General features: G+C 37.9%; 1 protein-coding gene across 1 annotated transcript; it reads right to left on the bottom strand.

The window, feature by feature from the left end:
• Positions 1 to 104: 104 nt before the first annotated feature.
• Positions 105 to 24098, bottom strand: LOC128991170 (uncharacterized). The gene is made up of 3 exons (XM_054413948.1): positions 23972 to 24098; positions 17034 to 17118; positions 105 to 436 (listed from the first exon to the last, which is right to left on the bottom strand). Exons 1-3 carry the CDS (start codon positions 24020 to 24022, stop codon positions 255 to 257), a joined length of 318 nt encoding a protein of 105 aa, XP_054269923.1. The 5' UTR covers positions 24023 to 24098; the 3' UTR covers positions 105 to 254.
• Between the last annotated feature and the right edge of the window lie 205 nt (positions 24099 to 24303).

Raw genomic sequence — 24303 nt, 5'->3', positions numbered from 1 at the left:
TACACTTGTAGATATAAAGTCAAAGATATTATTGTAACTGGAAGACTATAGTTATTCTAACAGGAAATTTATTCAGTAAAGAGGGGAAAAAGATAGAACATTGGTAATCGTCAATTCACATTTATTCTTGGAAAGCAAATAACACAAGTTCCACTATTAGTAGTCCCAAGAATTTTAAGTGGATTTAAGAAATATTTAAATTTGAGTAAATATCATATTAACAGTTACTCGCCAACACAACGTCAAGTTATATTTCACAAGCCGTTAGGGTAAATGAGAGTCTTGATGTCTCGCAAGCTACTTCCAAGCACTTCAGCAGCTTCTTCGGCCACTCTGGCAAACGTACGACTTACGACACTGGTCGGATATTTGTCTTGATTCTCTTGCAAGTCCTTCAGCAGAGCATACGACAGTTTGCTCACCTTTTCAACTTTCTCTGTAAAACATAGTAAATCTATATCAATAATTAGAATTGATTTTTTTCACATTAAGATAAATACTAGATTGTATTTCAACTTGTCAAGAAGACATGGCCTTGTACCATTCTGCCACTGAATACTGATTGATATTGGATAGCACACTCCTTCTCATCTGTTTTTATTTTTGCTAAAATACTCTAGGTGAAATTGTTATAAAAAGTGTGTTATGTTTATTGGGGTTTTATTATGTTATGTTTTGGGGTTTATTCGGGACAAAGATTCCTATATTGTTGTGTTAAATAATTGTTAATAGTTTTGTTGATTCTTTCAAGTTTCAAAACAGTGGACATTGGACTACATTCAATTGGTAGATTTTAATGGTTCATGCAAGGCAACACTAAATAAATTGTGTTTAAATAATGTTTATTTAGTGTTGCCTTGGTTCATGCTGTCCTTGATTATAAGCTTATAATAAACGGGCCTTGGTCAGAGTCACAGCTAATCTTAGTCTGTAACAAAACAAATAATTATCAACTCCACTACATACGCCATTTTTGCCTTGCACTCTTATTTAACCTATCCACACAAGGTGTATAGTCAATGATGAAATTAAATTAAATACCCCCGCCGTTATTTAAATTATACAGTAATTTAAATTTACAGTATTCCCAATTTAAATAACATTATATTTAACGAGTGCTTAGGTTTGCTGCTACGGGGAAGGTAAAAAGCATTTTTGACAAAACGTCAATAGTATGGGATGAAATAAATTAATTTGCCAAATTTTGTCAACATTTATCTATAAACAAGTCAACTACAAGAGTATTAATTTTCTCCATAAAAATAACATGGGAATTTTAAATTACACTTTTTTATTTTCTCCCTAACCGTTAGGCATACAACAGCGCTTCAATATACTAAGTTATTTCTTTTTTTTAACTCTACAAAATTGTTTAGAAAGAACTTGCGAAATTTCATGTTTTTAGACAATATGGCTAATTCTATATATTAACCCTTTGCGGACGGGTGACGGATATATCCGCTTATGGTTTTTGATGTTCCAGACGGGAAGCGGAGCCTTCTCTTCAGACAGACTGGCAGGTGCTTGAGCAATAACCAGATTTTTCGCGGTACCAAGGTGCAACTTTCCTGCTCTCTCCATGACTACGCTCTCTCCCGCACTCCCCCCTCTCTCGCGCGCCAACCCCTCTTCTGCGTCAGCCCCCCCCCTCCCGCGCACCTACCACCATTCCTAGGCTCCTCTCTCAACGTTTCACGCTCAACATTACGTTGTCTTTATTTATTGTTTACATATTGTTCTTTATTTATTGCCTAACGTTGTCATGGTCATATCTTCAAAGATAGGTGGCGGATATATCCACTGCATTTCTACTCATTTGCGGACAGGTAGCGTATATATCCGCATAGTTAAAAACAAGTAAAAAATTATTTTGACAGTATGAAGTGTTCCATTGTGTTTATTTTATGTATACTTGTATAACAAAACACAAATAAGGAAAATTTTTTTTCCTATAATTTTTTCCCGTCATATGTCACGATTTAAGCCCCCCATACACTATCCAACATGTTGGACGGACATGTCGGGATCCGACGTCTTGTCGAACATATTGGACAGTGTGTGGGTTCCGACCCGACATGCTCGACGGATATGTCAGGTCGGATGCTCGGTCCGATAGCACCACCCGACTCGAGCCGTCCGCCTGACATGTTGGACCGCGTGTGGGAAACCGTAGGCTACTAGCCACAGTTTCCAGTTAACTTGTATTTAGCGAGTTGTGCGTGATAACCGTCCCATTTTTCCATAATGTCATTTAATAATAATAAACAGGTCTGGTCAGAATTTATTTAACTCTACAGAGACCAGAAGGCGTTGTGGGATGTCAAAAGTAAACTCTATTGCAACAAACATGCGCGTAGGGGCACGATATCCTGATGGAAAAGTGCAAGGAACTGTATCCAGAGTGTGATTTAAAGTTCGTTAAAAAATAGGCTCTACAAATCCCTGAAATCATCGCTAAAAATCCCCCTCTAACAGCTAACAGTCGTCTCAAAATCCATCTCGGAACTAATATTTCACCTGACTTGTTGGGTGACATGCTCGATAGTGTGTGGGAAACACCCGACATAAGTCAGGTTGGATGATGGGTTCGTCGTCAGGTCAGGTTGTCAGGTCGGGTGGCATGTTCGATAGTGTATGGGGGGCTTTAGCCCGTTCGGGAAGGGTTAATAGACAAGCATGTTTATTGAAAACCTTTTTTCTCAGCTCCTTTGCATTGCAGGGAAAATCTACGCATACTGTTAGAAAGATATTTGCCTGTAGATGTGTATAATCCCTTATAAGTGTCTAAGGAACATGTTGGCCTAAGTCACTAACAAGACTACAAGATTGAGCCACTCATCCTACACCCATCTCCATTCATACTTGGCTTAAAATAACTACTTTGTATGGAACCATTTCAATGAAAAGTATTAAAGTATTAAATTATTAGATTAGGCTCAAAAATAAATGAGCACAAAAAATTGATTTTAAATTTAAAAGAACTAGTGTACCTGTTGCTCGAATTCGAGCAATTGCGAAGCATTACAGGCGACTCAAGGATTATGGAAATACTCATGATCTACACAACAGTTAGATATAATCAAAATCTTTTGTAAATATCTTATCTTTTTTCAAAAAGCTGATCTTGTTTTTTTAGTGTTTTTAGTGTAAAAAAAAACATTATTTCTATTTCTTCTACTTGGTTGTGTTCTATGACTTTTTCTATGTTTCCATTGTTTGCAAACCGGTTATTTCAATGATTGCTCAAGAAATGTAGCACAGTGTTAAATCAGTTTTATTTTTAGCCTATATCAAATTGTCCAGGATTTCTCGCTCTTTTCCATTGTAATAATTACACCAACCCAAGTTTCGTCTACAGATGCAATCCAAGAAGTGGTAAAAAAGTCAGAAACCAACCCATACAATAGATATAAGTTAACTCCATAAGAAATAATTTCAAAAGTTACTGTGATATTAGGATTTTCCACTGATTTGGTAATAGAACATTATATTGCAAAACATGACACGATGCAGAAGAAAATCAATTTTAAAATCAGAAAAATTCATTGCAAATACTGTACTTCATTTTGATAAATTCAATAAATCACAATTTAAATATTAACAGCTGTTGCATTAAAAAGTAGTGTAGAATTATGCATATGGTCGTAATGTAAACAAATCTGAAGAGGCAACTTTAAAGGCTTCTGGGGCAGAGCCCCAAGGGAATTTACCTCTTTCCTCTTTTGATGGCTCATCTACAGACCAAGACCTTTCTTTAGAGACCCCTACCAAGTTTCTACGCCCAGCCGTTCTCTCAAATTAGCTGTGACAAAACCCCCGTTTTCCTCCATAAGAATAACATGGGATGGGAATTTAAAGGCCACGGGGGCAGAGCTCCAAGGGAATTCACCATGTTTTTCTTTTGATGGCTCATCTACAGACCAAGACCTTTCTTTAGACACCTCTACCGAGTTTCTACGCCCAGCCGTTCTCTCAAAATAGCTGTGACAAAGAAAACCAGTTTCAAATTAATATATAGATTAACATGGGCCTTATGGGTTGCCATGTTGATAACGAAATAACAACAAAATATAAACAGAAAATCTAAACAAATGGAAGAAATTCCAATCAGGGCTCACATGTTTTATTTACAGCGTCGGGTGAACTTGAGAAGTTTGCACAATACATAATTTTGGTAGAGTTTTCGACGACAGGGGGCTCCGGAGCTCTAGTTAGTAATTAATAAAAATATTCTCAGAAAGTTTAAAAATACAATAAAAAAGAGTGACGTTAGTAACAAAACAATTCTTCAACTGAATAATCACAAAGTAGTTTCAAATGTTCCCTAAGTAGTTTTTTTATATCCATCTTTTCTGCCTCTTTGATTTGGTTTGGGAGGTGGTTGAATATAGTTTCCTACCCATACGAAGGAGCTTTCTCATAAATAACAGTTCTATGGATAGGGAACTGAAGAGTGTTTCTATGTCGAGTGTTATATGGACGTTGATGATTTTTTTATGAGAATGAGGTCAAGTGTATTTTAACAAATATACATAGTCGGTATATACACAGCATGAATTGTTAATACTTTCAACTGTACAAAAGAGGACCACAAGAAGTACGAGGTGCCGTGTCAGTTAAATCTCGTATGGCCTTTTTTTGAAGAATAAAAAAACCATCTATGATCTGAGAGCTGCCCCAAGAAATTATGCCATAGCAAGCCATGGACATAAATTTGAATTCGGTAACTGTTAAAGCAGCATTTAGTCCCGTTTCCTGTTGTTTTGAAGATGACCATTAATCCAAAAAAAAGCTTTGGCTAACAATTTAGTTACCACATTATATTATTGATCACACGTCGCACATTATGCCACATTATATTTATTGATGTTTATGTCCATTTTAAATGTTCCTTCATATACAAACACAGAAATTTAGAGTCTTAAGAAGCATTGATTTGTTCCTCAGAATCTAGGTTACCTTTTCTGCATTTAACTGTGGATTGGGAAAATGAATTAAGTGTGTTTTTGAACAGTTGAGATTATGAAGACCATTTTGTTTGAACAACAGTTCCATTTCTTCAAATTTTCTGATGCTTTGATAGTCACTAGTGCAACAGGGGCTTTGACTAACTTTGACTGATTCTGAAATCCAATGTGGCTAATAGATCATTTAATTATGTAGAGAGTAAAAAGAAGAGGACCAACCTTAGACCCTTGAGGAACGCCATGTAAAGAACCAGACACCAGTTTGAGAAATGTTTAATGTTACATTTACCTCTAATGATAACTCATTGGTAATATCTTTGAAGATAGCATTTGAACCAGGCAAAGAAGAACTGACAATTCCATATATAGTTTAAGTTTTTCCAGAAGAATAATATCATATGTTTCACACAGTCAAACATCTATGCCTTTGTGAATTTGTGCCTTGGACAGATCACAGAAGACACCAATTAATTGCCCACTGGGATCAATCCAGGGCCACCACAGTATCAGAAATCAGCTCAACTACCGTACTGCATCTGAGGTACTCCTATTTCTTATGTTGCTGTCTCTAAAGCTCATCGCACACTACAGCCAGACGCGCCTCGCCGCCCTGTGGAAACTTTCGTTATGAGGTCGCACATACTGGGCGCCGTCACCGCCGTTCCTCACACCTCACCGGCAGTGGGGCAGTGCCTCTACATTATTGTGCAGTTGTGTGTATCGCGGTCAGAAATCGGTTCCGTTGCCTATCGCACACTACAGCACACCGGGCCGCCTTCAGCATAACAGTTCCACACTACATCTCCCGAGAGTTCTGGCAACGGAATTATTATGCAGTGGACACGGCTGCGCGGCGCGGAGTACTTTAAGTGTGCGCACTCTCATTGATTCCCATGCAAACTATTCAGCCGGAATTATTTCGGCGCGGCACGTCTGGCTGTAGTGTGCGATGAGCTTAAGTAATGATAAAATAAATAATGTCTCAGCTCCAAGTTTTCCAAGCTGTCTATAATTAAGTTTCCAATAGAAGTTAACCTTAATAATTCCCCATGTTATTGCGCTTAATAATACGCCTTGAATACTTCCCAATACAGTGGAAGGTTTCACAAATTGTTGTTATTCCGAAACCTGGTAAACCTTTAAATCAAGCATCCTCGTATCGGCCTGTATCTCTTCTTCCTGTGGTTTCTAAAGTTTTTGAAAAACTATTTTTAAAAATACTCCAAATTATAATTGATGAAAAAGAATTGTTGCCTTCTCATCAGTTTGGATTCCGCCGAAGGCATTCCACCATTGAGCAAGTGTATAGAATAGTGAATGTAATCAAAATCAAGGAAGATCTTGAAAATAAACGTTTTTGTTCATCTGCTTTTTTGGACGTAGCCCAGGCGTTTGATAAAGTCTGGCACACAGGATTTTGTTCAAAATTAAAACTTTGCTGCCCCATACATACTATGGAGTGTTGAAATCGTATTTGTCCAAACGCTTTTTTCAAATTAAATATCAAGTTATAGTTACAGATGTGCATGAAATTGAATCAGGTGTACCACAAGGCAGTGTTCTTGGACCTATTTTGTATATTTTGTTCACTTATGACCTTCCAAGTACTCAGGGTATTACGGTTGCAGCATTTTCAGACGACACTGCTTTTTTATCGTCAAATCAGGATCCTATTCTGGCATCATCAAACCTTCAGGCTGCATTAGACGATTTGTCTCAGTGGCTACAGAATTGGAAAATTAAAGTAAATGAAACAAAATCCGTTCAAGTTACATTTACTATGTCTACAAGAACTTGTCCCCCAGTAACATTGAATAATGTCATGCTTCCACAATCCAACGAAGTTGAGTACCTTGGTATGCATCTCGACAGACGGCTTACATGGCATTCACACATTTGGAACAAACGACTTCATTTAAATTTAAAAACAAACAAACTAAATTGGCTCATTGGTCGAAATTCAAAATTATCTGTTGAAAATAAATTACTTTTAAGCCGCGTTTACACCGGAGTTTGAAACACGAGTTGCAAACAGAAATTGCAAACATCTCTAAAAACGCCCATTTTCAGACGAAACTTTTCGCTGTTGCAAACAGTTTTTCGGTGTTTGCAACAGAAATTTTTGTTTCCACTTGAAGTCGGTAAAGATCAAAGGGAGTTGCAAACTCTTTGTTTGCAACACTAGTTTCGGTCACTATGAGCCGATGAAACACAAAACAGAAACATTTCTCCGCCATCCCCTACGCTACCGTCTCACTCACGTGATCACTCGCACCACCCTGTATCTCGACTCAGTACCCTGTCTGGACGGCTACCTCGTTATTGTTGTGACTTATCTCGTATCGTGCGTGTTGTGAGTGATGATCTACTGAGTGAGATGGAGTGAAGAGATTACAATATTATTAAGTTAATTAGCTTTTATAGAGAACATGAAGTGCTTTGGAATCAAACTATTTCTGACTATAAAAACAAAAACAAGAAAAACTATGCGTGGAATGACATTTCACGGGAAATTAACTTAAGCAAGGCAGAGGTCCAAAATAGGATGAGGAACCTCATAATTCAATTTAACAGAGAATCTAAAAAGGGCAATAAGTCTGGATCGGGGGCCGACGATGGGAAAACCAAGTGGGAGTTTTTTTTATCAATCAATGATATTTCAATCAAGGTCGAAATTATTTCAAACATTTTCATGAAACATGGAAACAAAACCATGAAATAAAAATTGCAAACTTTTATTTGAAACTACTGTTTGCAACTGGTGTTTGCAATAAAAGTTTGCAACTTTTTGTTTGAAACTCCGGTGTAAACGCGGCTTTATACAACAATAATAGTGCTGCACCCTGTTGGTAATCCTTGTAACTTTAATGCTATTGAACATCATAGAACAGAACCAACTTGTTTAATTGAAACAGCTGTTTAAGATTCATTAATTCCATTTCTCATAAGGTTAACATGGGAAACTCCAGAGCCACGGGGGCGGAGCCGATTGGACGGATCACAAAATTGATGGTGTATAAACCTATTCCATGAAATTCTACACGTATGTACCAAGTTTCGTGGCAATCGGTTCAGCGGTGTCTGAGTTTATCACTGCCAAACAAATATATACAAACTGTAACCTTTTTTTTTTTTTTTTTTAATAGTTATAGGTTAATTGAACTAAGCCCAGGTAAACTCAGAGAAGGGGGGGGTTTGGTACTCAAAACTTTTAAAGAGTCACAATGACATAAGGGATCCTCTTCGGGAAGGCGCCACCTTGTTTACTGCAGAACGTCCACCGGCCAACAAGGAAGTCCAATGGCAGTACAGGGTTGAGATTAAAAGGTTTACCCTCGAGGACCACTTAACTTATCATTCAGACCCACTTACTCATTTACTTAGGCCTAGACAATTTAATGTGTTAATATGGCTAATAGTAATTGCATGAGCGTGAGGAGCAAGATTAATTTGTAAGGAAGCGTCTAAAGTTGTTTTTAAACACAGTAGGAAATATTAATATAGTGAAAACACAACAATTAAATTTAAGTTACAATAGTTTAATAAGAAAAGTGAAATTTAAGAGGATTACACATCTGCAGATCTTAAAACAAAATTTAATGATTGTCAAACCTATTATAACAGTATGATAGGAAACAATAACTCAACGCTCAACAATGATGATTTAAAAAAAACTTAATATTGGTGGCCACCTTAACTTGAGTCGAATAACTCTAAAATATAAATTAGGTAACTTACGGTTTCATAAAAAAATAAAACATGAATTCAACTAGAGACCTAGGCCTAACATGTCTACGCATAAATTAAAACAAATATCACAATTAAACAGAAAGAAAAGAAATACAAGTTAAAATATCAGTTATCGTTAAGGGATCAAATTGTCCGAAGAAAGAGAAATACAGAATAATGATTTATGATAGGTAACTTATTGATTGTCTACTTAGCGGTAAGGCGTATCAGGTCCTTCACAAAACTGTAAATGACGAGACGAACAGAATTCCATTTTGGTTTGACTAGTAGGCTTAGTAGGTAGGCCTAGTCATCGGACGGTGAGCATGTCTCATCCAGCAGGTACGGACATCTCCCGAGCCAGCATTCCCCGTACATATCCCTCGAGGGTGATTTGATTTAAGTAAATTTAGTTGACACTTTAGTTGAAAACATCTTGAATTACAAAAAAAACCAACTTCTCATTTTTTTGTCTTCGTCACAAAATCATGGCTAGAGGAGAAGAGGGAGGAAGCGTCGGTTTCAGTCCACAAATCCATCGAGTTTCATTATTGAGTCCAACCACCAATCAGAGGTCTACAACTTTATCGATTGAGTGAAGATGGGATGTAGCAACCGTTGGAGCGAAGAGTATGAAGTGGTAGAGGCGTACTATATAAAATATTTTACAGTGACGAAATGAAATTCAGAATGCGGTCAGGCAGTCGATGCGCGCTTAAAGACTGAGATGAAATATTTAGCGGGTGATCAGTCCGCTAGTCTGTATGTAGGCGTTACTGAATTTCAGAGCGTTACAATACTCCCCCACTTTCCAGAAAATTTCTCAAATTTTCTCAACTTAGGCTACATACAACTTTAAATCAGACACATGCCAATTGCCTATGTTCTGGCCTTCGGAGTCCACTAAAGTATACACATTGTCTGATTTCTTCTCTGAAATGGTGTATGGTCCAACGAAGCGTGGCGTTAATTTTGAAGAGTAGAAGTTGGCGGCATTCGATTGTGTGAAGTTCCGCTTCCACACCAGTTGACCAACATTAAATCTCTCTGGACGTCTGCGGAGGTTGTAAGTCCTTTCATTTTGTTGATGGGCCTTCTCCAGACGTCTTTTTACATCCTCATAGATTTGTTTGAGTTTAGATATCTTCTCAGCATAGTCAGACTGATCTGTAGGTTCCAGTGGCAACTCAGAAAGTAGTTTGGAGTCCTCACACCCTGTTACTGACAACTCACGTCCAAAATTTAAGAAAGCTGGTGTGTAACCTGTGGTCTCATGCTTAGCTGTACGAAGAGCAAAACCTAAAGCAGGAATATTCTTATCCCATTCTCGGTGATTATCCTTCATGTAGGCTCTGATCATTGTAATGATGGTTCTGTTAGCTCTCTCTGTTGGATTTGCCTGTGGGTGCCTACTGGGGTTAAAAAGCATTTTAACTTGATATTGTGACATCAACTTCCGCATTTGTGCCCCGGTAAATTCTGACCCATTATCACATTTAAAATAGGAGGGGACACCATAAATCATAAATACTTGTTCCTCCAACACTTTGGATACTATAGTGGCGGTAGCAGCTCGAATCGGAAACAAAAGAGTATACTTAGAAAAGTTATCCACGACAACCAAAAGATATTTAAAGCCTTTTGTTGACCTTGGAAAAGGTCCCATTAAATCAGCGCTTATGGTGCACCAAGGTCGGGTTCCACCACGGCTCTGTCCAAGTAAACCAGCTGGTTTGGTTTGGTCATATTTTGTTTGTTGACAAACTTTACACTGCCGCAGATATTTCATGACATCTGGTCGGAGTTTGGGCCAATAATAACGTTGTTGTATACGGCTCAGAGTTTTATAACTACCTAAATGCCCTGCTGTTTCGGCATCATGATTCTCATGGAAAATTTTAAGGCGTTGGCCTTTCGGGACAACTAATTTCCAATCTTCAGCATCATGGTCCAAAGTGAATTTTCCAGGAATATGTTTCCACAGCTTACGGTTTTCTACCCTCCAAAGCGGATATTGATCTGGGTGGTTGGTAACTTCTTCAATCATACGGTCATACCATTTATCTACACTAGGAGTGAGTTCTGCAATTGTTCCTTCGAGTTGTTCTGGCAAGGCACGGCTGAGGAGGTCTGGGACGACATGTTCCTTTCCTTTACGATGGATTAATTTAAAGTCGAAAGGTTGTAACCGTAATGCCCATCGAGCTAGGCGGCCTTGAGGATCCTTTAAATTATTCAACCAGAGGAGGCTGTAGTGATCAGTCACCACGGTAAAGTGGGTTCCTTCGATATATGGACGGAAACGCTCAATAGCCCAGATGACGGCCAGACACTCTCTTTCTGTCGCTGAAAATTTCATCTCACCTTTTGACAATGTACGACTAGCGTAGGCTATGACGGCTTCACCTTCCTCAGTAGGCTGTGAGAGTACTGCTCCGATTCCAACGCCACTAGCATCGCATGAAATTGTAAATTCTCTGGAGAAATCAGGACATGTCAAGATAGGAGATTTTATTAGGCAGCTGCGGATATCTAGAAAAGCCGCTTGAGCTTCTGGGGTCCAAATGAATTTCGAAGTCTTCTTTAACAGGCTGGTGAGTGGGTGTAGACGAGTAGCAAAGTTGGGTATGAACCGGCGATACCAGGAAGCCATTCCGCAGAATCTTCTCACTTCTTTTGTGGTCTTAGGTGTGGGGATATCCAGTATTGATTTCACCTTGTCGGGGTCCACTCTTAGTCCATTCTCGTCCACAACATACCCTAAGTACTTCAGTTCCGGTCGGCAGAATTTACATTTGTCCCGATTTACTGTTATTTTGGCTGCACTTAACCGTTTAAATATTTCTTCTAAAATTTCTAAATGTTTGTCGAAAGTTTGAGTCACAATCACAATGTCATCCAAATACACAAAAACGTGGGGTTCCAAGTCAGCACCCAATACATTATCAATAAAACGTTGCCAAGTCGCTGGAGCGTTGTGCAAGCCAAATGGCATGGTGATAAACTGGAAGAGACCTCGACCTGGAACAGTAAAAGCGGTCTTCTCCTTACTGTCAGCCGCCAATGGAATCTGCCAATAAGCGTGTTTCACATCTAGCGAGGATAAGTACTTAGCATCACGGAGACGATCTAGGATGTTAGTGACTTGGGGCAGAGGGTAAGCGTCCCGCTTCGTTACTTCATTAACCTTTCGCAGATCGACACATACTCGCAGACTACCATCGGGTTTCTCTAACATGAGTACTGGAGAACTCCACGCACTTTTTGAAGGTTCCACAACATTCAGTTTTAACATCCGATCTAATTCTTCATGCAAAATTTTGAGACGAGCCGGAGACATGTTGTAATACCGTTGTTTTATCGGCTTGGCAGTGCCAGTATCAATTTCGTGTTCGACTAAATTGGTGCGACCCAATGTAGAAGTTTCCTTGCCTAAACAAGTCTTCAGTAAATTTTCCAATCGTTGTTGTTGGTCTTGGTCCAGGTGTTCCGCAGCACAAATACCAGAAGTTCCGCTAAGTTCATAAATAGAATCAACATTAACACCAAACTCCCATGTTCTTTGAGACATATCTGTAATAATTTGCATACTAGTCCAGAAGTCAATACCCAAGATGAGTGTTTGCGGCAGAGTTGGAACCACCATGACAGTAATGAGCCGAGTGCGGTCCTCTAAAGTAACAGGTAACTGGATAGTTCCTTTAACCATGTGCCGTTTAGCGTCCGCAGTTTCTACAAAACGACCAGGTGTAGGACTAAGATGTTGTTCCAACTCTTTAAGAACAAATAAGCCTTGGTGGCCTAATACGGTTTGGGAGGCTCCAGAATCCAACAAACCTTTGATAACAACTCCATTAATATTTACAGTAACATAAGGCCTAGGGTCAAAATCACAAGAATCCAACACATACATAATTTTTCCACAAGACACATTACTATTAAAATTACTAAATATATCACAGTCAGAGCTTAAATTTGGTTTCCAGGTACAAGGGACATTAGTAGATTCAATGGTAAAGGTGGGTCTATTAACAAGGTCTGAATTCCTACTTTGACAGTTCTTTAAGGGGTCCACCAAAATTTCAGTAGCGGGCCCCGAGCTTATACGTTTTTTGGTCGGCACTTATTACAATTTACTTTACTGACTCCATGTGTTCCACAGGTGTAGCAAAACTTCTTGCGCGGGAGATTGCAGTTAGTGAACCTATGCCCTGTCTTTTGACAATTCCAACACAACATAGTTGAATCATCCAACCTTTGTGGTCTTTGACTATTTAACTCACTGCGGTTGTTGTTAGGTCTGTTCCGGTTACTGTCTGAAATGGTAGAGATCCTTCCGGGGTTGGAAAAAGGTTTTCGAACACCATTGGACCTGTATGGTGGAACTGAATATGCTAAATCTGGTTCTAAAACTTGACTTGATTTTGGAGGAGGTCGCTGCCTCATAGCCCTCATACGTCCTGCTTCTGCCTGACGACCAAAATAACGCAGATCTTCCATTGAAGTTATCTTGACTAGACATAATTTGCTCTGTAAGAAACCGTTGAGATTTTTCAAAACTTGTTTTAGTTTCTCTTTTTCGGTTACGCCTTCATTAAGTCGACTGTATAGACCTTCCATGGCTGCCAAGTATAGATCGATAGCTTCTTCTTCTCCCTGTGTCCTTTCTTTAATTTCTTGCAGTAGCCAATCATCGTAATCCGGATTCTGGAATACAGATTTTAATTCCTTGCACAATTCTTTCCATGAAGAAACACGTTGATGGGCTGAACGGTACCATATAAGTGCTTGTCCTGCGAATAAGTCCACTGCAGATTCAAAAAGTTCTTGTTCGGAAACTCCCCTTGCTCTTCTCAGCTCCTCGACTCGTACTAAGAATGCTCCGATGCTCACAGCTCCGTCATTATTAAATTTCAGGTTCCACTTGTAGACTGGTACAGACTTGGGACCGTATCCTTGATGTTTGGATGGTGTTTCTTTAATCGCCCTCGAGGGATTCAAGGTGATTTCCTGCATCTGATCATGCAAGGTATGAAGGTCATCAACAAGTGGGGTTTGTTTGCTTATCTCTGAGAAACTTACATCCGTAGACCTAACCGGTGTAGAAATCTCTTGAATATTATTGCCTAGTCCATGGTTGGTTTCAGGAGGATTAACACTCTTTAAAGGATCTTCTTTCTTCTCACACCCAGTGCCTTGGAAAAGATCAATAAATTCTTTAGTTTTATCCAATAGTTCTTGCTGTCGTTGCGTGGGACTGAGGTCCGAAGAAGGCGCAATCGGGATCCTCTCAACTCTATAAAACAAATGCCAAAGACGGGCAGTCAGTCTCAATGCCTCGCTATCTTTATAGTCACCATCATAGGCTTCAATCAAGAAAGCCAGGTCCGAAAGTTTCTCTTCACATGTTTCCAGTTCTTTCAGTTCATCTAGTCCATTGACTACAGCATTATCTATTGCAGTTTTGTTGGAAAAACACTGAGTCAAGCGTTTCCGCAAATCATTAGTATCTCCAGCCGTAGATACTCCTCTAATCGATAATTCATAAACAATTTCATCTTTTCTAAGTCTGTAGGAATTCATGTTTATGGAGTTAACACACAAAAAATCTTAATAAACAATATCACAATAGGCTATCCACAAAATGAGTACAGAGACCACCAATATTTGGGATAAGTAGGCCTATCTTCCTTTCTAATAATCCAGCCGAAGAAGAGTTTCAACAAACGATACTGTAATTACTTTCCGGCCCCACGTTACGGGCGCCATTTGTAACCTTTTTTTTTTTTTTTTTTAATAGTTATAGGTTAATTGAACTAAGCCCAGGTAAACTCAGAGAAGGGGGGGGTTTGGTACTCAAAACTTTTAAAGAGTCACAATGACATAAGGGATCCTCTTCGGGAAGGCGCCACCTTGTTTACTGCAGAACGTCCACCGGCCAACAAGGAAGTCCAATGGCAGTACAGGGTTGAGATTAAAAGGTTTACCCTCGAGGACCACTTAACTTATCATTCAGACCCACTTACTCATTTACTTAGGCCTAGACAATTTAATGTGTTAATATGGCTAATAGTAATTGCATGAGCGTGAGGAGCAAGATTAATTTGTAAGGAAGCGTCTAAAGTTGTTTTTAAACACAGTAGGAAATATTAATATAGTGAAAACACAACAATTAAATTTAAGTTACAATAGTTTAATAAGAAAAGTGAAATTTAAGAGGATTACACATCTGCAGATCTTAAAACAAAATTTAATGATTGTCAAACCTATTATAACAGTATGATAGGAAACAATAACTCAACGCTCAACAATGATGATTTAAAAAAAACTTAATATTGGTGGCCACCTTAACTTGAGTCGAATAACTCTAAAATATAAATTAGGTAACTTACGGTTTCATAAAAAAATAAAACATGAATTCAACTAGAGACCTAGGCCTAACATGTCTACGCATAAATTAAAACAAATATCACAATTAAACAGAAAGAAAAGAAATACAAGTTAAAATATCAGTTATCGTTAAGGGATCAAATTGTCCGAAGAAAGAGAAATACAGAATAATGATTTATGATAGGTAACTTATTGATTGTCTACTTAGCGGTAAGGCGTATCAGGTCCTTCACAAAACTGTAAATGACGAGACGAACAGAATTCCATTTTGGTTTGACTAGTAGGCTTAGTAGGTAGGCCTAGTCATCGGACGGTGAGCATGTCTCATCCAGCAGGTACGGACATCTCCCGAGCCAGCATTCCCCGTACATATCCCTCGAGGGTGATTTGATTTAAGTAAATTTAGTTGACACTTTAGTTGAAAACATCTTGAATTACAAAAAAAACCAACTTCTCATTTTTTTGTCTTCGTCACAAAATCATGGCTAGAGGAGAAGAGGGAGGAAGCGTCGGTTTCAGTCCACAAATCCATCGAGTTTCATTATTGAGTCCAACCACCAATCAGAGGTCTACAACTTTATCGATTGAGTGAAGATGGGATGTAGCAACCGTTGGAGCGAAGAGTATGAAGTGGTAGAGGCGTACTATATAAAATATTTTACAGTGACGAAATGAAATTCAGAATGCGGTCAGGCAGTCGATGCGCGCTTAAAGACTGAGATGAAATATTTAGCGGGTGATCAGTCCGCTAGTCTGTATGTAGGCGTTACTGAATTTCAGAGCGTTACAAAACATCCTCTTTTATACTTATAGATTATATTAAAACCTATTTGGACCTACGGTATCCAACTCTGGGGAACCACTTCCAACTCAAACGTAGAAATAGTTCAAAGGTTTCAATCGAAAAACACTGAAAAAAATTTTACAAGCACCTTGGTTTGTCACAAATAAAGTAATTCATCAAGATACAAAATTACCTATGTTAAAGAAGAAATAAAAAAACGAAGTGAAAAATACCAAAGAAATCCATCCAAATTTCCTGGCAGTTAACCTCCTCGACAATAGTGAAGCTACAAATAGGCTCAAAAGAGTTAATTCAATAGACCTTCCAAATCGTTTTTAGTTAAACTTTTTAAAAGTTTTTGTATGTTAGTGCACTTAATGGAGTGTAACTAACCCATGTTAAAATGGTTATTAAATTTACTTATTGTTCTAGTATAGAATAAGTTAGATTGTAAATAAATACTTGTTAAAAAAAAAATTTTTAAACTTATGAGCACCTACTTATATTTAAGTGGAATTAAAAAATCTTAACAGCTGGTTTAACTAAACAATTTGATTCTATGATGTTCAATAGCATTAAAAAGTTAATAGGTTTACCAACAGGGTGCAGCACTATTGTTTTTTTTAATTTATGAAAACAGCTAACTTGCAACCAAAAGCTGAGTGAGCGTAGCAAACGAACTTGAACCCGGAGGCGATAGCGTAGTGAACGAGCTAAACCTGAAGGCAAGTGAGCGCAGCGAACGAGCTCCAACCTAAAGGTGAGTAAGCGTAGCAAACGAACTTCAACCAGGACGTGATTGAGCAATGCGAACGAGCACTTCTTGAAAATGAACGAGCATTTGACTTAAAATTACATTAGGACAGGACGACGTCTGTCGGGCCAAAAAGTTGTGGTACCGGTACACAATGAGAACTTTACTTTTTTCTATGGTTTAGGTGCAGTGGTAGAACATTAGGGCTATGGTAGATTTGTGCTTCGCTATAGGATACCTTATAAATTAAAAGACAAAATTTTCTTAAACCGTGTCCTCTCCCATAACTGTAATACATATTTTTTTACTTATATGCTAACCCCGTACGAAGGACGGGTACTCTGCTAGTAACATATAAACTGATCCAATCATATGTCTAGTAAAGCTGGTATGAAGGAGAGGTATTTACCAATATCTTTGTCCAGGATCTTGTCCGCTACCTGAATCGGCATCAAGACGTACCCGCTATGGTGTGAAGTAGGTGATCCGGATACCTGAACAAATCGACAATCATAAGACCTACATTAACCTCATATATTTGTCATGAACAAATTGAGTTGTAAAAGATTTTTGGCTTGAGGGCTGTCCATAAAATACAGGTCTTGTAGGAGCTTCTGTTTTGGACAAAGGGGTTGGTTCATACCTGAAACCAGTGCTGTAACCTTTACTCACATCATTCGCTACAATTATAGCACCATGTGACTATTAGTACTGGTATTGTCATAGTAGCCAAAAATGATTTTGATTCGATTTCTGCGGTGTGCTCCATTGTCAGTTGATAGACATGATTAGATTAAAATGTTTGGGTGTTGCAAATATATCATATTTGAATGTGTTTTGTCACTGGATCAAACTATAAAAGGTATAAAATTACCCGAGTAGTGCCAGGATGATCCTGTATGATCTTTATGGACTATGTGTTTTGAGTATTTAAGCCCTCGAAACGTATAATCCATAAAGATCATACAGGATCACTTTGGCAGTACTCAGGTAATAGATGAGTGAACGAAGTGAACGAATCTATGTATCGTGTATAGCGGAGTCGGAGAAAAGTTGTCCGCTGGAGTATGTGTGTGTGTGTGTGTGTGTGTTCGCACCTAAAACTCAAGAACCGTTGCACTTATAGCGTTCATATTTTGCACAGATAGTTATGACACCAGTGTAAAGACACCATTAAAATTCTAGACGATTCCGCTCAGTAGTAATTATAAAATACTTAAAAAACATTTTTAAATTTGTCCCATAAGAATAACATTAGGAGCTACCTTCTTCTTCTTTTTATTTGTTTACGTTTTGCGACCAACAATTTTGTTGTCTACTTAAGACAGAGAGAACGACATTTACTCTAAGCTCTTTCATTCATGGAGTAAACAGTTTGGCGTCTATGAATATATATCTTTATAATTAATACGCTACACGAAACTTTGTCGGTTGAACTCCTCCGCCATTTCTTAACCGATTTTATCCATTGACGTCTCATTGGAAAGAGCGCGTCGCGTAGATTTGCAAACTGGCCTTACATTTGTGAAAGCGTCCCTTGGGCTCTGCCCCAGTGGCTTTGAAAGTTCCTATGTTATCCTTATGAAGAACATAATTGTTTACATTTTGATCAGCTGTATAATTTAATTGCTGTTATTTATTTTTCAATTCAATGAAACACATTGAGTAAATTTATTTACTATTTGAGTTTGTGTAAACATAACCCCAAGACGGATCGTGTTAGTATGGTTGTATCTTAAATTTGTGTATTTATCGTTGTTTTGTGTCGCTACGACGGATCATGTTAGCATGATTGTAAGTTAAATTTGTGCGTTTATCGTTGTTTTGTGTAGCTATAATTTGTTTATTTGTTGTTTTTTTCTTTTAAATGCCTCCGACGTGACTACAACGAAACATAGACAGGAGGATTGATAACGACCGCAGCTACAGAACAACAGTGGCGCGTAATAGGCTTAACTCATCACAGTAAGCACCTGACCCAGGACAATCTTAACTTTAGGTTACAAATGCGCCCTAACACTACCCCAAAACGACTTTTCGTTCTCAATTGGCCCTCTATCAATGACCTGTGTTGCATGTATAGCGAGGCATTTTGAGAAGGAGAAAACCGGCTGGAATGCTTTAGGTTTATCAATAACGAAGATAAACATGGTCTGAGTTACACACCGGTAATCTTTGAGTTGACTCTTTTAAACTCATTGTAAATATGACTGTTATTTGTTTTTAAATAACTCCTGTAATACTTTGCAATTGCTCGAATTCGAGCAACATGTACACTAGTCATTATAATTTCACAGCTTTCAGAATACAGCTAATTAAATCTCACAACTTTCATAATAATGAATTGAACTTAACAATATTAGTCGGCAGTTATATACCGTTTATGTTCAGTATTAAAATTTTGCCTTTTAATTAAAAGTATATAGGTATTTATGTATTTAGAACAAAGCAGCTTTTTACATTATTCAATTTAATGTTGGCATTGAATATTAAATATTCAAAAAAGTTGGTATATTTTTATACTAAAATGCTATGCGAAGGGGGGGGGCAGGTCCCCGACGTAGAGAGTAGTAAAGAAAGCGGAAAGGTGAGCAGTGAAAAGAAAGGAGTACGGAAACCCTTTATGACTGTTAAATTAACATATCTGTAATACTTAAATGCTATGGAAAGATAGGGAAACAGGTCTACGATGTAGGAAGTAGTGAAGGAAATAGTGAAGGAAGTAGTCAAGGCGAGCGCTGCGGAGTGTGGGGGGCCTTTATGACAGTTAGAATAATGTATCTGCAATTCTAAAAATGCTATGGGAAGGGAGAGAAACAGGTCCACGATGTAGGAAGTGGTGAAGGAAGTAGTCAAAGTGACCAGTCCGGAGTGTGGGAAGCCTTTGTGACAATAAGAATAATGTTTCTGCAATTCTAAAAATGCTATGGGAAGGGAGGGAAACAGGTTCACGACACTTAGGAAGTGGTTAAGGAAGTAGTCAAGGCGAGCATTCCGGAGTGTGGGAACCCTTTGTGGCAGTTAGATTAATGTATCTGCCATAATAAAATGCTATAGGAAGGGAGGGAAACAGGTCCACGACGTAAGAAGCAGTGATGGAAGTAGTCAAGGCGAGCAGTCTGGAGTGTAGAAACCCTTTGTGGCAGTTAGATTAATATAACTGCAATTCTAAATTCCAATAAGAAGGGAAGGAAACAGGTCCACGACGTCGGAAGCGGTGATGGAAGTAGTCAAGGCGAGCAGTCTGGAGTGTAGAATCCCTTTGTGACAGTTATATTAATATACCTGCAATACTAAAATGCTATAGGAAGGGAGGGAAAGAGGTCCACGACGTAGGAAGTGGTGAAGGAAGTAGTCAATATGAGCAGTCCGGAGTGTCGGAAGCCTTTGTGACAATTAGAATAATGTATCTGCAATTCTAAAAATGCTATGGGAAGGGAGGGAAACACTTTCACGACACTTAGGAAGTAGTGAAGGAAGTAGTCAAGGCGAGCATTCCGGAGTGTAGAAACCCTTTGTGGCAGTTAGATTAATATACCTGCAATACTAAAATGTAAAATGCTATAGGAAGGGAAGGAAACAGGTCCACGACGTAGGAAGCGGTGATGGAAGTAGTCAAGGCGAGCAGTCCGGAGTGTAGAAACCCTTTGTGACAGTTAGATTTATATACCTGCAATACTAAAATGCTATAGGAAGGGAGGGAAACAGGTCCACGACGTAAGAAGTGGTAATGGAAGTAGTCGAGGCGAGCATTCTGGAGTGTAGAAACCCTTTGTGACAGTTAGATTAGTGTAACTGCAATTCTAAAATGCTATGGGAAGGGAGGGAAACCGGTTTACGACGTAGGAAGCGGTGATGGAAGTAGTCAAGGCGAGCAGTTCGGAGTGTGGGAACTCTTTGTGACAGTTAGATTAATGTAACTGCAATATTAAAATAATATAGGAAAGGAGGGAAACAGGTCCACGACGTAGGAAGTGGTAATGGAAGTAGTCGAGGCGAGCATTCTGAAGTGTAGAAACCCTTTGTGACAGTTAGATTAGTGTAACTGCAATTCTAAAATGCTATAGGAAGCACACACATGCTGCACATACATGCTATAGGAAAGGAGGGAAACAGGTCCACGACGTAGGAAGTGGTAAAGGAAGTAGTCAAGGTGAACAGTCCAGAGTGTGGGAACTCTTTGTGACAGTTAGATTAACGTATCTGCATTAATAAAATGCTATGAGAAGAGAGGGAAACAGGAAATACGTTACGTATATTACCAATGACTTTGGTTAATTAATGGACGAGAAGTTAGGATTGTTGTTGACTGAGGTTTGGTTTTTTTTAAGAGGTTGGTCCAGCCTCTTTTAACCTCGCCCGTGCGTGGATCGTTTACAGCAAAGCAATTGGTGAGCCGGTACAGTACAAAGGTGAACTGTACTGATAAAATTTAGTGGCAGTGACCAGGATCCGAACTCACGACATCGCTGCCTTGGGCCCGAAGTTCGCGTGACGCTACCGACTTGAGTCACCGACTCACCATTATTTGCCCCGACTCATGGGTTGATTTGCCCATACAAATAACATTATTGTGTACACCAGTGACACCGGTAAGTGTGCTAGGTGTGGGTAAACTCTTTCATTATTGCGCTCATGTTCACTCATCCTGTTACGCGCAGAATAAGTGTACTACTAGTTTTATACCTTTTATAGAAAATATATGTAAGAGGTGGAGGAAAATCTGAGGTGGTCAGGACCATTTTGCATGGTGTTGGCCAGCTGCAGTCATTCATCAGCCTTGTTTGAAGCAGTGATGAAGGTTAGGGGAATTTGCATGAGGATCACTTCAAGACTGAATGAGAGATTTTCAAACTCATAGAGGATGTTTCTAATACTAGCAAGGACTACGGTAAGAATGTAGTCTTAAACTCGCCAATCAAAAACCAAGGTTTCCCCAACTTCCCCCAGAGATTACCCAATTACCAGATTTTGAGGTTCAAAATTTAGCTCCAAGGGGATTTCCACAAAAAGTGAGAAATCCCATATTTTTTACCATTGACTAAATTACACTAAATAACGGCATTTTTTTTTATAAAATATAATTTTTCCGTTCGTAAGGATTGTTATGTAATGGAAAAATGCAATCTTTTGTACTCTATGCCAATGCTTTTTTTATTTCTTGGTTTCACTTTGGCTAGCAACGTCCTGAGTTTGTGTGTTTCACTGTTTCCAGTCCTTCAATTTGCACCTGTCGGCCAACCTGAAGGTATCCAGTGGTCACTAGCGAAGCCAAACTAAATCTAGAAGACAAAGAAAGTTTTGTTTACGTAAATCTGTTATTCGTTTCTTTTGTGGGATGCTTTTACGTACGATATTTAAATATTGAATAGCATAAAGAAAATTTTGCCAGCCTGTTATTTTTTATCCACTATTGGAGGTTGCCCAGTTAAAATCTCTTCTTTTTAAAACGGTTTTATTAGCTCGCTTTCTTGTCCGGTACAAATTTTGCAATCAATTTTATATTAACTTCCCGATGAGCTAGAGACTTGAAACTTGAAAAATAGCTCACAAATGGATGACAATACAATATTATATCATTTAATTTTCATATTTCCTTTGGGCTACGCCCCATGGGCTTGTTTTTACTAGCTCGCTTTCTTACAAATTTTTGTACCAATTTTAAATGAAGTTCCTGATGAGCTAGAGACTTTAAACTTGAAACATAGCTCACAAATGGATGACAATGCAACATTATATCATTTAATTTTCATATTTGCCTTGGGCTAAGCCCTACGGACTTCCAAATTTTCCATGTTTACATTTTGAAAGAATGTAAATATATCTAATTAATTTAATAATTATTAAGTCAGCTGTAAACACTTAAATTTGACAGTTCGAAAAGCAGAGGTTAAGAGGTACAGGTTCTGCTCCCGAGATATCCTAAAAACGAAACGGCACACGGAAGATTTCTCAGGTGCCGTTTGACGTCACTAACTGCTGACGTCAGTCGAGGGAACACTATTACCGCAACGATACGGTATCGAGCCATCGGCCTCTGTGGTGTAGTGGCTAGCGTGTCGGGCCGATAATCCGATTGAACCGGGTTCGAATCCCGCTGGTACATTAACTTTTTTCAACATTTTTTTCATATCAGCAAGTTTGGTTGGTTTGGTTAGGTTATGACAGTTTAATTTTATAATTAAAAATTAAATCAAATGAAATTAAAAAATTATAAAGTTGAATTTTAGGCATTTATAATTTTATTTTATGAACAAAACTATTTTTTAGATTAGTAAACCTTCATTCGATTTTTTCATTATCAGCACGATTGGTTAGTTTGGTTAGGTTATGACAGTTTAATTTAATAATAGAAAAATTATTGTCTGTTTCTTCAGACGCAGCAGTTAGTGACGTCAAACGGCACCTGAGAAATCTTCCGTGTGCCCCACCGTCCTAAAAATATAAAACAAGCATTCCAAAGTAAAGATAAAACATCTGATTACAGATAATAAGGTTTTGGTTATGTCTAACAGGCCATATAAAATAGATTTGACATATTTACACATTAAAGACTAAAAATTAGAAAATGATTTATAAATAAAAATACTTTTTAAAAATGCAACCTTTTTAAACACACTAAAAAGTAGAAAATAATTTATAAATATGTTGAGAGATTAAATACTTGTAAGATTTAAAAAAACGAAAAACGTGGGGCGCATGCAATAGATCTTAATATTTCAAAATGTGAAGTTAATTGTAAATTAGCATGCGCCCGACGTTTTTTGTTTCTAATCTTACAAGTATTTATTCTCTCAACATATTTATAAATTATTTTCTACTTTTTAATGTGTTTAAAAACGTGGTATTTTTAAAAAGTATTTTTATTTATAAATCATTTTTTTTAACAGTACCATGGCAACCCTACTTTTTTGGGATCTCGATGGAGACCTTAAATTACAGACAGCCCGCGTATTTTAATAAATCATTAATATGTAATTTTTTTTTATCAGTGGCTTACTATAGCGCTATGTTGAAACCCTCCTATATACATTAAACTACGTATATTTCAGGAGGATGATTTCCACTTGTTACTGTAATTTTTCAGTACTGTTTTTTACAGCCAATATGAACAATTTAGAAAAGGAACATTACTCTAAACTTTTATAGAAAATCGCCAAAAGTAGGTTTTCTAAATAGCCACTGCAGTTCAAATAACTATCGCTCTAACGACTGCAATTTAAATTTTGACAAAACATGTACTGCTCATATTATGATAAGTAAGGTTGTCAAAATTCTATTATTTTTATTTATCATAATGTATTTTTAATGCTTAATAGTATCAATAAAACAATTAACTTTACTCACAAGAATGAAAACACCCAAAATAATAATAATAATGCCAATCAATGACACCATTTTCAGTCTAGCTGAAGACTTAGCCACATCGAAACCTATTAGTCAACTGTAGAACTGGTATACGTGTTCACAGCTGTTAATTGCTCTGTTTATTTATCATCATTTTTGTGCAAAAGTCTTTCAACTGCTTTAAAATTTGCAATTGAAAAATCTTGACTCTACATGAATGTTGTGAGATGATCTTTGTAGCTTTCATAAGCCAGGAGTATTTACTTAAAGCACATGATCAGGGGCAGCTGGGTCCAGTTTCAAAAGATCAAAAAGCTACTATAGCTTTAGCT

The sequence above is a fragment of the Macrosteles quadrilineatus genome, unplaced genomic scaffold (genome assembly GCF_028750875.1).
Source record: "Macrosteles quadrilineatus isolate MER2022 unplaced genomic scaffold, UCM_ALF_1.0 Scaffold_3__2_contigs__length_128488019, whole genome shotgun sequence".
Taxonomy (NCBI): domain Eukaryota; kingdom Metazoa; phylum Arthropoda; class Insecta; order Hemiptera; family Cicadellidae; genus Macrosteles; species Macrosteles quadrilineatus.
This window is presented reverse-complemented; position numbering and strand designations above follow the sequence as displayed.

Excerpts from the sequence above, each read along its gene's own strand:
- LOC128991170 (XM_054413948.1), bottom strand. The coding sequence starts at position 24,022 with ATGGTGTCATTGATTGGCATTATTATTATTATTTTGGGTGTTTTCATT. Across the intron at positions 17,119-23,971 it reads TTTTGGGTGTTTTCATTCTT|GTATCCGGATCACCTACTTC; the intron begins GTGAGTAAAGTT and ends CGATTTGTTCAG. Across the intron at positions 437-17,033 it reads GATCCTGGACAAAGATATTG|AGAAAGTTGAAAAGGTGAGC; the intron begins GTAAATACCTCT and ends TATGTTTTACAG.